This window comes from Aspergillus brunneoviolaceus, assembly GCF_003184695.1.
Source record: "Aspergillus brunneoviolaceus CBS 621.78 unplaced genomic scaffold BO95scaffold_45, whole genome shotgun sequence".
In the NCBI taxonomy this organism is placed as follows: Eukaryota; Fungi; Ascomycota; class Eurotiomycetes; order Eurotiales; family Aspergillaceae; genus Aspergillus; species Aspergillus brunneoviolaceus.
The window spans coordinates 125661-141374 of NW_020290775.1; the positions used below are offsets into that span (position 1 = coordinate 125661).

The 15714-nt window shown below is 53.9% G+C and overlaps 6 protein-coding genes across 6 annotated transcripts; 3 read left to right on the top strand and 3 right to left on the bottom strand.

Moving 5' to 3' along the window:
- Positions 1–356: 356 nt before the first annotated feature.
- Positions 357–3031, top strand: BO95DRAFT_474513 (CBS and PB1 domain protein; the record flags this gene model as incomplete). The annotated part of the gene is made up of 4 exons (XM_025589806.1): positions 357–569; positions 768–1641; positions 1700–1794; positions 1845–3031. 4 exons carry the CDS (start codon positions 357–359, stop codon positions 2652–2654), a joined length of 1992 nt encoding a protein of 663 aa, XP_025440868.1. The 3' UTR covers positions 2655–3031.
- A 507-nt stretch (positions 3032–3538) lies between these two features.
- On the top strand, positions 3539–7547 carry BO95DRAFT_444218 (nuclear import receptor PSE1). The gene is made up of 6 exons (XM_025586833.1): positions 3539–3935; positions 4065–4287; positions 4345–4520; positions 4573–5004; positions 5062–7127; positions 7178–7547. Exons 1-6 carry the CDS (start codon positions 3753–3755, stop codon positions 7383–7385), a joined length of 3288 nt encoding a protein of 1095 aa, XP_025440869.1. The 5' UTR covers positions 3539–3752; the 3' UTR covers positions 7386–7547.
- BO95DRAFT_444220 (iron-containing alcohol dehydrogenase) lies at positions 7511–9548 on the bottom strand. The gene is made up of 3 exons (XM_025586834.1): positions 9067–9548; positions 8303–8815; positions 7511–8090 (listed from the first exon to the last, which is right to left on the bottom strand). The coding sequence occupies exons 1-3, from the start codon at positions 9409–9411 to the stop codon at positions 7713–7715; spliced, it is 1236 nt and encodes a 411-aa protein (XP_025440870.1). The 5' UTR covers positions 9412–9548; the 3' UTR covers positions 7511–7712.
- A 205-nt stretch (positions 9549–9753) lies between these two features.
- On the bottom strand, positions 9754–11937 carry BO95DRAFT_444221 (uncharacterized protein). Its single transcript, XM_025586835.1, has 8 exons — positions 11511–11937; positions 11344–11425; positions 11252–11276; positions 10916–11194; positions 10698–10867; positions 10428–10641; positions 10180–10365; positions 9754–10128 (listed from the first exon to the last, which is right to left on the bottom strand). Exons 1-8 carry the CDS (start codon positions 11728–11730, stop codon positions 9973–9975), a joined length of 1332 nt encoding a protein of 443 aa, XP_025440871.1. The 5' UTR covers positions 11731–11937; the 3' UTR covers positions 9754–9972.
- A 234-nt stretch (positions 11938–12171) lies between these two features.
- rpp1 (ribosomal protein P1) lies at positions 12172–13576 on the top strand. The gene is made up of 4 exons (XM_025590284.1): positions 12172–12307; positions 12663–12740; positions 12880–13012; positions 13096–13576. The coding sequence occupies exons 1-4, from the start codon at positions 12239–12241 to the stop codon at positions 13140–13142; spliced, it is 327 nt and encodes a 108-aa protein (XP_025440872.1). The 5' UTR covers positions 12172–12238; the 3' UTR covers positions 13143–13576.
- Positions 13577–13698: 122 nt separating this feature from the next.
- Positions 13699–15435, bottom strand: BO95DRAFT_444223 (PQ-loop repeat-containing protein). Its single transcript, XM_025586836.1, has 5 exons — positions 15042–15435; positions 14372–14964; positions 14230–14279; positions 14104–14162; positions 13699–14044 (listed from the first exon to the last, which is right to left on the bottom strand). The coding sequence occupies exons 1-5, from the start codon at positions 15162–15164 to the stop codon at positions 13901–13903; spliced, it is 969 nt and encodes a 322-aa protein (XP_025440873.1). The 5' UTR covers positions 15165–15435; the 3' UTR covers positions 13699–13900.
- Between the last annotated feature and the right edge of the window lie 279 nt (positions 15436–15714).

Here is a 15714-nt window from a genome sequence, read left to right on the forward strand (position 1 = left end):
TGGGAAACCTCCTTCTTCGTCCCCAATTCCTATTCTTTCTCTCCCTCCTCCCCCCCCCCCCCACTCTCCCTACCTACCTCCCTCCCTCCCCTGGTTTGTACCGTATCTTTCTTGTGAATCAACTTCATCCTCAAATTTCTTCCTCGTTTTCACTCTCTGTTCCTTCTTGTCTTTGCGTGGTTGCATCTCTCTCTCCTCCCGTTTCGAGAAGACTAGTCACCCTCTCTCTATCTCCTTAAAGTCCCGGTTGTCTACAATCAGACTGTTAACTAAGTAGTCTCCGCTTCTCTTTCTGAACCGGTTCGTCCAAACACAGACCGACTTTAAGTCAGCTCCGCCAGTCACCGACCGGGGACATGTCATCCACACCCACTTTTAAAGGAACCATCAACCACAAAACGGTCGGCAGAGGCAGGCTGCCCGACTTTCAAGACAGTCACATTCCTCGTCCTCGCCCGGACACCTCCTCCACTGTACACACCCCGCAGACCGCGTCCAGCGATATTGGAAGCAACACCATGAGTGCTGCCAGCAGTCGACAGCGTCAAAATCAGTCCAAGCGCGATGAGGTATGCTTGATTCTCCACTTGATTCTCTTCTTGAGGTTTTTTTTTCTCTCTACTTCGCTGCACCGGTGATCAGTCGTAACATGGGTCGAAGTCTGAAGCCATCTCCATGGAGTTGCGAGAACACGAAAACATAAGGAAAATTTGCTTAAAGGGGGTCATCCCAGCCTTGACTCAATTCTAACTACTCCTTCAATCCAGGCGATTCGGCGAAAATTGGAGGCCGACCTCAACAAAAAGCGCCAACACACGACCAGAGCAAACCGTTCTCGCAAAGCTCCTCCCGGCACCGTTCTTGCTTTGAAACCCAGCCAAGCCCTGCAGATTAAGCCTAATACTACCATTGCCGAAGCCGCCCAGTTGATGGCCGCCAAGAGAGAAGACTGCGTACTGGTTACCGACGATGATGACCGTATCTCTGGTATCTTCACCGCGAAGGATCTCGCTTTCCGGGTGGTGGGAGCAGGCCACAAGGCGCGTGAAGTCACGGTGGCTGAGATCATGACCAAGAACCCTCTTTGCGCCAGGACCGACACAAGCGCCACCGATGCTCTCGATCTGATGGTGCGTAAGGGATTCCGCCATTTGCCCGTCATGGATGAGAATCAGGACATCTCCGGTGTGCTTGATATTACGAAATGCTTCTACGATGCGATGGAGAAACTGGAACGTGCCTACAGCTCTTCCCGCAAACTCTACGACGCCTTGGAAGGTGTCCAGACCGAACTCGGCTCCAGCCAGCCCCAGCAAATCATTCAGTACGTCGAAGCTTTGCGGCATAAGATGTCCGGCCCGACGCTGGAGTCTGTCCTAGACGGCATGCCCCCGACCACCGTCTCTGTCCGCACAACCGTCAAGGAAGCGGCTGCTTTGATGAAAGAGCACCACACCACCGCCCTTCTCGTACAGGACCAGGGCTCTATTACCGGCATCTTCACCAGCAAGGACATCGTACTGCGTGTCATTGCTCCGGGACTTGACCCCGCCACTTGCAGTGTTGTTCGCGTCATGACCCCTCACCCGGATTTTGCCCCCAGCGACATGAGTATCCAAGCTGCGCTTCGGAAAATGCACGGTATGTACACCAGCTTGAGATTATGTTAGAGAACAGGGCTAATAGCAGAGATATTTAGACGGACACTACCTGAACCTGCCTGTTATGAACGATGCAGGAGAGATTGTGGGTATGGTGGATGTGCTCAAGTTGACATATGCGACTCTAGAACAGGTCAGTGTGAATCCAAGCTTTCAATGGTCCTGAATCTAATATCCCAGCAGATCAATACCATGTCGTCACAAGACGATGAGGGTCCCGCATGGAACAAGTTCTGGCTCTCAATGGACCACGAGTCAGACTCAATGGTCTCAGGAAGCCAGCAGCCCGCTCAGCGGTCAGTGATCAGCCCCGAGTCACCCAAGGCTAGTTATGACACTCGGGACAGCGTTCTCCCCAACGAGTCTGCCTCCCACCACGGTGGGGATGAGCATTCGGAATACGCGGAGCCGCACCATGCGGAACACATCTCGTTTCCGTTCAAATTCAAGGCTCCCAGTGGACGAGTGCACCGCGTTAATGTTCTTCCTGCTGCCGGTGTCGCCGAGCTGGTCGCTCAAGTATCGGCCAAATTGGGTCCCGAGGTAGAGGCCGTCGGCGGTGCTCCAATCAGCGAAGACGGCAAGCTCAGCAACACGGGCTATGCTCTCAGTTATATGGACAACGAAGGCGACACCGTTTCAATCACCACAGATCAGGATCTGTCTGATGCTGTGAGTCTCGCGCGTCTGTCGCATAGAGACAAGGTCGATCTGTTCGTGCACGATCCTAGCCAGCCTCCAATTCCGGCTACTCTGGATCCTCAACCAGCTCCGACCCGTCCTGTCGAGGAGAAAAGTGTGATCTCTGAGGAACGAACCGAGGAGGAGGTGCTAGTGGCCAAGCCCCCCCGGGCTCAGTCCTTCCCTGCACACCACGTCGAGGAGCAGTTCATTGCCGGAGTTCCCAACGAGCTACTGTTGCCTGGAGCGATTGTGACCTTGGCCGCGGTGATTGCGGGTGTATTCATCCTAGGCCGGGCTACTTCTCGGTGAATTCCAAGGTCGTGGTTGCGTACGAAGATAGAAAGCTATATGTAATTATGTCTCTTTACTTTCCTGTTTGTCTAATGTTTGTCATAGCCCATCTCGTATCTGTGTAATACTATTGGCGATCTTTCTGGAGATTTCTCTCCCTTCTTCTTCTCTTCCCGGCTTGACCTCTCTCGACTTGAGGGTATTGTTTGGCGCGATGGTACCCTGGTCAAAGTGCGTGGTGTTAGATTCCCTGATTCACATCCGCATGGTGAAGTCTCTTTGGGCTGAGGTAGATTTCACGAGCGAATTGAAAAGAACAAGAACAAAGACGAGAAGCGGCTTGGATTGCTGAGTGGACATTGTAATATCAACCAATGGAGGTAGTAAATAGTACTCATCTGCGCATAATTGGGCTGATGATCTGCCGATTGAATGCTGAGCTGGTTGCCTGGGATGCCTGAACTGATGCCTGAATGGGCAGATCAGTGCCTGGAGAATCTAGGCTTAGTCCGGACTAGGACTAGCTCGTTGGCAGTGTACTACCCTGTATTGTTTGCTCTTTTCGATTTTTACCACTGCATTAGTGGCTGAATTATCCCATTGGATACGGGACCAATACCAATTGTACACTTCCCCCCCCCCCTCCCCCTCTCTCTTTCTTCACTTTAGTGACTTTACCCAACTAAACCTCTTTCTTGTCTCTCTCTCTCTAAGGCTTTCTTCCCCTTTCAACTTTCCCCTCCTCTCCCTCTTTTCTCTTCCTCCGTTGCTTGGTGTCCACCTGCCGTTTTCTGGATCGGCTGCAATGCTGAGTTGCGCTTTTCTTTTTTAAATATTCCAGAATCAATATTCAGTCCACGATCTTTGCTTGAAGGCTTCCGACCGCCTTCCCTTCAATCGACCTGTCACGAACTTTTTTTTCGCTGCCGCCCCCCCACCAAAAACAATATTTCCCAGAGAGCCTAAACAACCTCCTTCCTTCCCACCTTAACCCACCCCCAACCCGACACCACACAACCCCCCGGGTTCAAGCGCTGAACCCGCGTTCTTCTAGACTTCAATCTAAGCAGTTTTGGCGGGTTAACTGTCTAGATTGATTGAATCCAGTCCGTTAAAATGTCATTGCTCCCTCCCGAGGTCCACTCGGCTCTCTCGCAGCTGTTGCGCGCCCTCTCTACCCCCGACAATGCGGTCCGTACCCAGGCGGAAGAACAGTTGAACAATGATTGGATTCAGAACCGCCCTGATGTTCTGCTGATGGGCTTAGCGGAGCAGATTCAGGGTGCGGAGGATGTCTTGGTAGGTGTTGCGCTATCCGGAACAAAGAATACAACGGGTGGGCGGGCTGGATGTGTTTCCATCCGTCCAGATTGTGTATTCAGCCATGCGGTCTGTAGGTCCCAAATGCTCATCGTTCGTCTTCTCTAGACCCGCTCCTTCTCCGCTGTTCTGTTCAGAAGAATGGCGACCAAGACCCGCAAAGATCCCATTTCCAATGAGGCCAAGGAGCTCTTCTCGACCCTGACCGGAGAACAAAGATTAATCATCCGGCAAAAGCTGGTGACTTGCCTGACGAGCGAGTCCGTCACCGACGTTCGCAAGAAGATCGGAGATGCCGTGGCTGAGATCGCCAGACAGTACACCGATAACGGTATGCACATTGTTTGATGTGAGAGGGTCATGTTTACGTGCTGACAACGGTGTGCAGGCGACCAATGGCCCGAGTTGCTGGGGGTCCTTTTCCAGGCTAGTCAGTCCCCCGAGGCTGGTCTGCGTGAGGCCGCTTTCCGCATCTTCTCGACCACTCCCGGAATCATCGAAAAGTCTCACGAGGATGCCGTGGTTGGTGTCTTCAGCAAGGGCTTCAAGGATGACGTTGTTTCGGTATGTTTTCCGCTGGAAACCTTCCTCGATGGAGTATTGACCAGTTGTATAGGTGCGCATTGCAGCCATGGAGGCCTTCGCTTCGTTCTTCCGCTCGATCTCCAAGAAGTCGCAACCTAAGTTCTTCCCGCTCATGCCCGACTTGCTCAACATCTTGCCCCCGCTCAAGGAGTCGTCTGAGAGCGACGAACTCTCTTCTGCCTTCTTGGCACTCATTGAGTTGGCTGAGATCTGCCCCAAGATGTTCAAGACCATGTTCAACAACTTGGTCACTTTCAGTATCAGTGTGATTGCCGATAAGGATCTCAGTGATCAAGTCCGTCAAAATGCCTTGGAACTGATGGCCACTTTTGCCGACTATGCTCCCTCGATGTGCAAGAAGAACCCCGAGTTCGCACAGCAGATGGTCACTCAATGTCTGAGCTTGATGACCGACATCGGTATTGATGACGATGATGCTGAAGAATGGAACGCCTCTGAGGATGTGAGTTGATTTGAGCGCTGCTTCGCAAAGAGTTTGGACCAACACTGACCTTATCAGCTTGATCTGGAAGAGAGCGACCTCAACCACGTTGCCGGTGAACAGTGCATGGACCGGTTGGCCAACAAGCTCGGAGGCCAGGTTATCTTGCCCGCTACATTTGCGTGGATTCCTCGTATGATGTCTTCTTCTGCTTGGCGCGATCGCCATGCCGCGCTCATGGCTATTTCGGCCATCTCGGAAGGTTGTCGCGACTTGATGGTTGGTGAACTTGACCAGGTTCTTCAGTTGGTTGTCCCCGCTCTTCAAGACCCCCACCCGCGCGTGCGGTATGCCGGCTGCAATGCCTTGGGTCAAATGAGCACAGACTTTGCTGGCACCATGCAAGAGAAGTACCATTCTGTGGTGCTTACCAACATCATTCCCGTACTCGACAGCACTGAGCCCCGCGTTCAGGCTCACGCCGCTGCAGCCCTGGTGAACTTCTGCGAAGAGGCGGAGAGGAAGATCCTTGAGCCCTACTTGGCTGAACTTCTGCGTCACCTCCTCCAGCTGCTGCGCAGCCCTAAGCGCTACGTGCAGGAGCAGGCTCTATCTACCATCGCCACCATCGCCGACTCCGCCGAGAACGCTTTCGATCAATACTACGATACCCTGATGCCATTGTTGTTCAACGTTTTGAAGGAAGAGCAATCCAAGGAGTATCGCCTGCTCCGTGCCAAGGCCATGGAGTGTGCCACCCTCATTGCTCTGGCTGTTGGCAAGGAAAAGATGGGTCAAGATGCTCTGAACCTGGTACAGCTGCTGGGCAACATCCAGGCCAACATTGTCGATGCAGATGACCCGCAATCACAGTACTTGCTCCACTGCTGGGGCCGCATGTGCCGGGTGTTGGGGCAGGACTTCGTTCCCTATCTTCCGGGCGTGATGCCGCCTTTGTTGAGTGTTGCGGCCGCCAAGGCTGACATCCAGTTGCTCGATGACGAGGATCAGATTGACCAAGTCGATCAGGATGAGGGCTGGGAGCTGGTGCCTCTCAAGGGCAAGATCATCGGTATCAAGACCAGCGCGCTGGAGGACAAGAACACTGCTATTGAGCTGATCACCATCTACGCTCAGATCTTGGAGGGTGCCTTCGAGCCCTACGTGTTGGACACGATGGAGAAGATCGCCGTTCCAGGACTTGCATTCTTCTTCCACGATCCTGTGCGGGTGTCGTCGGCTAAGCTCATTCCTCAGCTTCTCAACTCCTTTAAGAAGGCCCACGGCGAACAGTCTAGTGGGTTCGCTGGCATCTGGAACAAGGTTGCTGAGAAGATCATCGAGGTTTTGAGCGCTGAGCCTACCGTGGACACGCTCGCTGAGATGTACCAGTGTTTCTACGAGTCGGTGGAAGTTGTGGGCCAGAACTGCCTCACCCAGCAGCACATGCAGGCATTCATCGAGTCGTCCAAGTCGACGCTAGAGGATTACCAGGTCCGTGTCAAGGCCCGTTTGGAAGATCGCGCCGAGGCCGATGACGGTGAGGACGATAACCTGGACTATGAGTACGCCATCGAGGACGACCAGAACCTGCTTAGTGACATGAACAAGGCCTTCCACACCATTTTCAAGAACCAGGGCACGACATTCCTGCCTGCTTGGGAACAACTTATGCCTTTCTACGATGCGTTTATCAGCAGCCAAGACCCGACCCAGCGTCAATGGGCTCTGTGCATTATGGACGATGTCCTGGAGTTCTGCGGCCAGGAGTCTTGGAAGTACAAGGATCACATCATGCAGCCGCTGGCGGCCGGTCTGCAGGATGCCAACGCGGCTAACCGACAGGCTGCTGCCTACGGTGTGGGTGTTGCGGCGCAGAAGGGTGGCGCCGCCTGGAGCGACTTTGTGGCAGCCAGCATCCCTAGCCTGCTGCAGGTGACGCAAATCAACCAGGCGCGCACGGAAGAGCACGTATTTGCCACGGAGAATGCGTCGGCAAGTATCGCCAAGATTCTGCACTACAACTCGAGCAAGGTGCAAAACGCGCAGGAGGTTGTGGCTACGTGGTTGACCACTTTGCCGATTACATTCGATGAGGAGGCCGCTCCCTATGCTTATTCCTTCCTTGCCCAGCTCATTGACCAGTAAGTCCGCTGTTCGAGCAGTGCAGCGATTAGAGGCTAACCAGAAATAGACAAAACCCGGCTGTGCTGTCGAACGCCGACAAGGTGTTCGGATACATTGTGCAGGCGTTGGAGGCGGAGACTCTGCAGGGCCAGACAGCTGGTCGGGTGGCCAACTCGGCGAAGCAGTTGGTGGCCACGACGGGCTTGAACGCGGATCAGATTCTGGCCGGTGTGAACCCGGACAACCAGGCGGCGATTCGCAGCTATTTCAACTGATTTTTTCTTCGATATCATTATGAGTTGATGTTAGGGCTATGGAAATACCGGGTTCTTTTTTGTTACTTTGTACAGCGATACAGGTGCTTGATGCTTTACGTAGGTAGGGAGGAGCTACGTACTAGTTATAATTGAGCTAGAGATCTATTATGTCGTGTCGTGTTCGGGTGTATTGGAGCACTGATGATGATTGGAATGAGGATTCTGTCGTAGCTCGCCGCAAGCTTAAAACTGTAAGATGTGTTGACGCTTCGGGGACCGTCTATCGATATATAGTCTGCGGCACTCCCGTCTTGTTGGCCACAACTAGACTTCCTTCCTGACCTCTCACTGCACCACCATCTCCAAAATCTCCAACACCTGGCTCTTCTCCTTCAGGGGCACGGGATTCGTCTGACACCACCGATCGTGCAGACTATTCTCCGCCAGGCCGTCCAGCTGGTCCCGGCCAACCCCAACCTCGCGGAGGGAGCGGGGCATGCCCAGCTCGCGGATGACCGCGTCCAGCACATCGCCCAGATCCACCCGGTCCAGCTCCTCCTTCCCCTGGCGGTGCAAGACCTCCACCACCTCGGCCCGTTTGACGAGGAACTGCTTCAGCTTCTCCTGCCGGTCCCGGTTCGCCCCGTGCGCCGCATTGTACTTGCAGACGGCAGGCAGCAGGATACAGGAGGTTTCGCCGTGACCGACGCCGAGGGGACCTAACTATAGACGTTCGGGGCGGGGAAAACATGGCCCCTTGGCGTTAGCCTTTGTGTCTAGTCCTGCCTTTCCGAATGTCTTTCCAACCCCACCAATCCAGAACCAAGGTCTTGATTGACAAGAACGAGGAGGAAACCAAAGCGCAAAGGTTCGGGTATATGTTTATGTTTATGTTTTATGTTTATGTTTATGTTTAGGGGTAAGGAAAGACCAACCTGATGCCCAATCCCATGACTCGCCCCCAACTGCAGCGCGCCCTGCTCGGCCGTCACGGCCGCCATGGCATCCACCGAACCAAGCTGACAGTCCAGCCGCGCCTCGGCGTCCGCGGGGTCGCGGGCGGTCCGAATCAAGCCGGGGACCAGCAGGCCCAGCGCGTGCAGGGACAGCTGGTCCGTCTCGGTGGTCGTGCCCCGCACGGCGCAGTAGGTCTCGACCCCGTGGTCCACGGCGCGCACCCCCGTCGACAGCCACACCCGCGCCGGCGTCGTCGTCGTTAGCGCCGGGTCCAGGATCACCAGCCCCGGGCCCCGGATCGGGTACTGGAACGTGTGCTTCCGGCGTGTCGTGTCGTGCGTCGCGCCTGCGAACGAGCTGTATTCGCCGGCGGAGAGGGAGGTGGGGATCGAGATGATCGGGATGGAGGGCGGGTGGAGGTCTGGGGATTGGGAGGGGCCCGTGGGGAGGGTGGCGAGGTCCGTCATTGTCGTTGCGTTGTTGGCTAGGGCCTTATCCGGGGAATAGCATTAGTTGTTTAGTTATGCATTTTGTTAATGGTAATTGTGGTAGTGGTGGTGGTGGTTGGGTGTTGGATGTATATGTATCTGAGGGGTGGGTGGGTGGGCTCGGCTGCGGGGTCATAGTATAGATTTAGATACGACCCGACAGCCAGTTCGTAATGTACATTGTGTGTCTTTTCCTCCGAGAACTGGGGGGCTCATAGTGGGGTTATAGGATAGAGGACGATCGACCGACTCACCAACGCAATCACTTTGGCTGCATCGGTCAGGCTGCCAGCCCCAAGAGTAATCAAGCAATCGGCTTCGACTTCTCGCGCGGCGTTCGCAACCTCCAGGACCTCGGACCAGAGCGTGTGGCTCTGCATGCCGATCCGTTTCCCGACCACTTTCTTCTCGCCAATTGCGGCGACCAGTCGGTTCAGTGCGTCGGTGTTGCGCGCCAGGGATCCGGAGCAGATGATGTAGACACGGGAGGCGTGGAACAGGTCGTCGACATGGTGGGCGGCGGCGGCGGGGAAGGGAATCCCGTAGGAGAGCAGGGGCCGCGGGCGGTCGACAAAGGCGGGGCGCAGGGTTTCTGTCATGGTTTTTAGTGGTTGTTGGCGGGGGGTGTGTGATTGGGGCTGGGTTAATTTAGCGAGGCGTATGAAGTAGGAAGAAAAAGAAGAAAGTGGATAGATTAAGTGGGAGGATATGTTGTTTATTATTTACTTTCAATGAGATTGTATGAGTATAAGCAAGCAAGCATGTGGAAGTGGGGCTGACATCAACCCGGGCGGGGTGGAGCGGAAAATGATGTAATCAGGCATTCAATTGTCTCTCTCCTCAACTCACTAAGTTACTTACTACTCTGCACGGTATACAAACTTACTCACTGCCTAGTCTCACATCTCACATTTGTCAGTAAATATGGAATAGAAAAATCACAATCACAATCACAATTATCGTCAGTACGCCAAACACCTCGGGTCCAAGTCCACCACCCTTTCCTTCTCGTACATAAGTCAGTAGTTCAAGTGAGCCTGCCCCGCCATTAGTTAATAACTACACATAAAATAGTAGCAACAGCATAAACAGCAAACCACAACAACAAAATTAAGAACAATAGCAGCAGCAGCAGCAGCAGCAGCATCAGCATCATCTTCTCATGCAGACTTCTCCTCATCCGTCACGGCTGCCCGCAACTCCCACACAATATCATAGCATTCCGCCAACAAGGCATTCACACTGCCCTGTCCTTCGGGGATATCAGTTCCCACGTAGAACTTGCCATCCACCCGCATGTTGTCAATCGAGTTCAACTGTCACAAAGGTTAGCTTGAACCGTACCAGATACGCCGGGAAATACACGCCTTCATGCTGTATGGGTAAAGCTCGCGCGAATTAGACACTCCCCCGGACTCCTGCACCTCCAGCAGGCATTTGCGCAGCGTCTGTAGCTGATTGTACACCGGCAGCAAGGCCTCCGAAACTGGCTCGGATGAGATCAACAGGGAATAGATGTATCCGTAGCTTCGTCGGATCAGATAGAGCAAAGTCTGTAACCACCCACCAGTCAGCGCACATCCCATTACCCGTCCCCATCTCGGATCACCCCTACCCTTTGCGCATGGACATCCGCCACGTTCCCCTCATTGTCGACGAAATTCCCATTGACCCGCGCTTCATCGATGCGGTCAAGTTTCCGCTGGTAGCCGAAAAGATCCGTCTCGCGGAGAGACCACGCCTGTGTGACGGAAAGCCGATCGAGCTGGTTTTTGATATCGATCAACCGGTCGTATTGTTCTTGGAAGCGCTCATCAATTTTGCCTTCCCTACGATAGAGTCAGCGACTAGTTTTCGGACAGGTCAGTGAGCAGCGTCAACGTACCGTTCCAGAACAATCTCCGTCCAGCGCCAGCACCGTTCCAGTAGAGTCTTAGTCGCATCCTGAGCCCCAGGCAGGGGTACGCCATCTGCATCGACAAATTGTCCGTCCTTCATGCTCGCTTGGACTTTCTTCAGCTGCTCGCGCAGGTTGTTGACCTCCGAGGCCGAGAACTGGTGGCTAGGTTAGCGGGCTCGTGCGAAACCACCGAGAAGTCCTACCTTTGAACGAGTGTTGACGGCGGAGGTCGACCGCAGAACCGAGACCAGCGTCTCATGGATGGACGCCAACCCCGGGCTCAGTTTGGCGAGCCCGCTCTGTAGCTTCTCGAGCTGCAATTGGCACTTCTCCAGGCGACTTTCCAACAGCGTGATCAGGGCAGGCGAGTACGCATCGCGACAGCGCTCGAGGGTCTCGTTCGTGTTGGCGAGAGTCTTGGTGATCGAGCTCAGGTCTTTAGCGCTGTAGAAACCCGCTTCTTCGAGGTGGTCGAGGAGTCGCTAGAGTCGGGGGTGTTAGAACCGGGGACCGGGAAACAAACCAGCACAACCACATACCTGAACCGTGGTCGCAAGAGAGTATCTGCACGCGATAAGAGTCAGATGACGGCGGACAGGGCAGTTGGGCGATCAATCAATGAGGGACCTACAGCGCCGGAGCTTCATTGTTTCTCCCCACCGTCAAGAATAGCAAGGAGATCAACTGAAAACAATCGTCGAGGACATAATCCACTAGATCCAACCCCCCAAAAAAGGAGAAAGTCAGCGACACCATCGCACAATCGAATCTTCATGCACAGGCCCACTCAGTGCTAACGTCGGTTATGTGTCAGCCGGCGGTCTTCTTCCTTCCGAACGGCATTGAGCTTCTCCACCTCGGCAATAACCTCTTCGTACATCGGCAGCACGTCGCGGGATTTGATGTAGGTCGACTTGTCTTGTTTAAGGAGGAGGAGCGCATCGCGGGTGCGCAGGAGGCGCTCGAGGATGGGTTGCTCCTTGGGATTCAGCGGGGCGGGGACGGCGGGGGAGTCCATGATACAAAGGTGAGGGGGGGAGAGAGGGAGGGGAGAGGGAGGGAAGGAGATGAGGTGTGGATTAGAGGGTTTAGAAGTATGTATGAAACCAAACCAAATGCGCCGTGAGAGAGTGAAAAAGGGACGCGATCAAGGCAAGTTCAAGGTTGGTCTGGAATAATGACCCGGCAGCATCAGATGATGATAAATGAGTAAGTACGGCGTAAGTAGATTACGGAGCAGAGCAGTAGATGATGATGGCATCGCCGAGCGGTATGACCGTATCGGGACTAGGGTGGAAGTCACGGATTGTACTGGCGCTAAACCCAAGACGGAGCAGCCCTAAGCGAGGGCTTTGACGCGGCGGAAACACACAACTTCCGTAGTGGGTGAAGCGTTAGTCACTCCCTCGTCCGACTCCCCTTCTCGACCAGGCCAGTTACAAAAAAGTCCCCTTCGTCCTTTTTCCTCTTCCCTAATCCCCATCCCTCTCGAGACTCCAGTCCAGTCCAACCTCCCGTCGACCATCATGTCTACTGCTGAGCTCGCTTGCTCCTACGCGGCCCTCATCCTCGCCGATGACGGCGTCGAGGTCACCGTACGTATTCCCCATTGTCCTTGATTGAACGTTGACTCGGTTATCATTGTATCTGGTATTTGATATCTGGAGGACCCTCCCCCCTTGAGTCGCATGGAAAGGGTGCTGGGAATATTGGAAAGGCGACAAGAACGAAGTACAAGGTCGCGCAAAGAAAAGGGAACGCAAATCGGAGAAAGACTATCAGTACAGCGATGGAAATTTTCACCAATCTTCAAAAAAGAAAGCTGCGACACGGTTCCAACTCGACCAGGGCAAGGGGAAGGGAAATCCGGATATCTCGCGCATGGTTTTTTCAGCAAGGAACATGGGAACAATCAAAGCTGACTAGGAGTCTTTTTTCCATTGAACACAGGCCGACAAGCTCCAGACCCTCATCTCTGCCGCCAAGGTTCCTGAGATCGAGCCCATCTGGACTTCCATCTTCGCCAAGGTAAATACAATCTATTTGAATCCGTGCTTCACTTCCGCGACCTGCGCAATTTTCTCCACCAGCATTCCGCAACGACTTCGATCGATTTCATCTCTACTATCAAATTCAGACGCTCACCGCTGGTTTTCTTTACCTACAGGCTCTCGAGGGCAAGGACATCAAGGATCTCCTGACCAACGTTGGCTCCGGTGGTCCCGCCGCTGCCGCCCCCGCCGCTGCTGCCGGTGGCGCTGCTGCCCCCGCCGAGGCTGCTGAGGAGAAGAAGGAGGAGGGTATGTGCTTCTTTTTCCACCACCCGATTCGATTCGCTCGCGATCATTATGACAGGACCAGCTGGCTAATACATTCCCTACAGAGAAGGAGGAGTCCGACGAGGACATGGGCTTCGGTCTTTTCGACTAAATGTCCTAAATCCGCTTTTCATTGGATCTGGATTCCCCCTCATCACTTCCTTTCTGCTTCCTCGTTTCCTATCATCTTCCATCTCCCTCTTCTCGCCCCCTCGCATCTCCTGTACCTAACAATTCTCGACCACACGAAGATCAAAATGGGAAAATTAAAAGAACAACGAATCAAACGGACAATGGCTATCCGGTGGGACTGGGCGCTCCGGCTTGCATGATGGGCTTTTCGACGTGACAGAGGTACTGGACCCGGATGACGCTAGGATTCCGGGTCCCGTGGGATCTTTATAGTCAAAAGTTTGTACGGAGGGCTGTTCCGTACTCGTTTTGATCTCTATGTCGTGTTATTCTTGTTGCTTAGCTACGTTTCGAGCTTAGGTGCCCCAGCTCTCCTGCAATGTCTGTCATGCGACCATGAGCAAAACCTCGTCCCCGGATTGTTTGGTAGATTGTAATCAAACCGCATATAAGATTGTGTAGACCGCCGGTCTAGGCCTTCATGCCGAATTAGAACACGCATGTGATAGCCACCACATGCTACTCTGCTTGTAATGGTCATGAGTTACAAGATGTCTTTTGAAATAAATATACAAGATGAGGCAGTCGCACGGAAAGGCAAGCAAAAAAACTTTTCAGAAGCAGCAACCGCCCAATACATAATAAAGCACAACAACCCCAACCTGCCAGCACAAAGATAACACACGCTAAACCAGCCGCATATTTCAATCAAACAAAAACAAATGTATAAGAAAACACCTATACCGTATCCTCGGGGTTCTGAACAGCATAGAGTCGAAATTGGATGAATATCGTCACATCCTCGATCATTGTGCCCAAGGAGCCAATCAGCCACGGCACGTTTGTGATGATATAGTTCCGCTCCGTGGAGTGGCAGAGAATCTGTAGATGCAAACAGTCAGCCCATTGACTCTCAGAATCAAGTCCAGACTTGGCCTTACCCCAGCGCCATAAGTCAGATTTCCCATGAGGGAAAGGATGAAGAACAGAAGTGAAAGTCCTGTATGTAACAAGTGTCAGCAAATCCGGGCCCGACCTCCGGCGGGGTGACACATGGTGACACATACCCTCGCATGACTTTTCGCAGTAGTTCTTATAGATCTGCGGCAGACGTGCACTGTTGTTTGTTAGCAACCAAATTTCCCCTCCCAACAACTACAACCCCCAAACTGCCAACACCATGGGTTCACTGAATGCATATGAACTCACCCCAGATAGCAAAGCGCGCTAATATATCCCAGCACCATCGCGCCCGGTGCCATGTCCACTCCGCCATCCACCTCCTTGGGGGCTGGCTTCCAGACGCCCGTCTGCCAGGCCATGGTCCAGCCCGCCATGCCGATGACGCAGATAGCCAGCACACTGCTGAAGTTCTTGACCCACGCCTTGCGACCGACGTCATTCTCCTCAACGATCTTCGCGAGAGTGTCTTCGGGCCCCGAGGTACTGCCCTGGACATAACCCTCCGCCCGGCGCGCAACCGGACGATGGTGCTCGACCGCGTCGCTGAAGCGTCGGCCCAGCAAGGGTGTGACCGTGTCCGGGGTTTCCACGGAGGAGCGTCTCCGACGATGGCGCGCCGCGGCTTGGCGCGAGTTGCGGGCCTTATAGTACAGACATTGGCTGATGAGGACGCCGTCTGCGATACAGAAGTAGACGGCAATGGCGACAATGACGGGGACTAGGCCGGCCCAGGCGCCGCCGATGAGGTTGGTGATGTCGCCGACGAACCAGACAAAGAGGAAGAGGAGGGAGATGGCTTCGGCGTTGCCATTGCGGTAGTTCTCGATGAGCTGAGGAACCTATGCACATTCCCCAATCAGCATAGCTTGCTTCACACAGGCGCACCCAGTCCTGTTGGGTATAGGGTCATTCATACAAGAAGGAAAATCCAGCAGGTGAGCGAAATGGAGCCAAGCAGTCCAGACGCTGCTTCGCGCGACGTCAAAGATACGGATTCGGCCATGGGGACGAGGCTGTCGCCTGACAACGGTGTCGCCATGTCGAGGGCTTGAGGTTGTGGGAGGGAGAGGGGAAAGGGGGCCGACTCGGGGTCAATCGCAGGGCAGTCAATTCGTGAACTGTGAGAGAAAGATAAGGGATCGGCTCGTCGGAGAGAAATGCGGTGACAGCGGCTACGGTAGGGTTCCTCGGTGGTCAGAGCGCATGAAGTGCGAGGGCAAAGAAACCACACAGTCAGAATGAATTTCCACAGAAGGGATTGAAGAGTTTGAGAGGTGGATAGATAGTCAGACAACGGTGGGAAAGGGAATGGGAATGGGAGAGGGAGAAAAGAAAGAAAAAAGAACATGCAGAAGAACGTAGCGAAGGACGCAGCTAAATTAGTACGGTTCGAGTCTTTCCTTCTTTCCTTCCTTTTGATTGATTGATTGACTCACGGGATCGATGACGGATGGCCGGTTGGTTGTTGCCTGACTAAGCTCGCCCACCGCATCGGGAGCGCATGTCATCATCTTTCTCTTCTCTTATCTATACTATCTATACTGCAAGTGCATCCGGTTCATACACGATGATGTCGTTAGGCGTCTGCA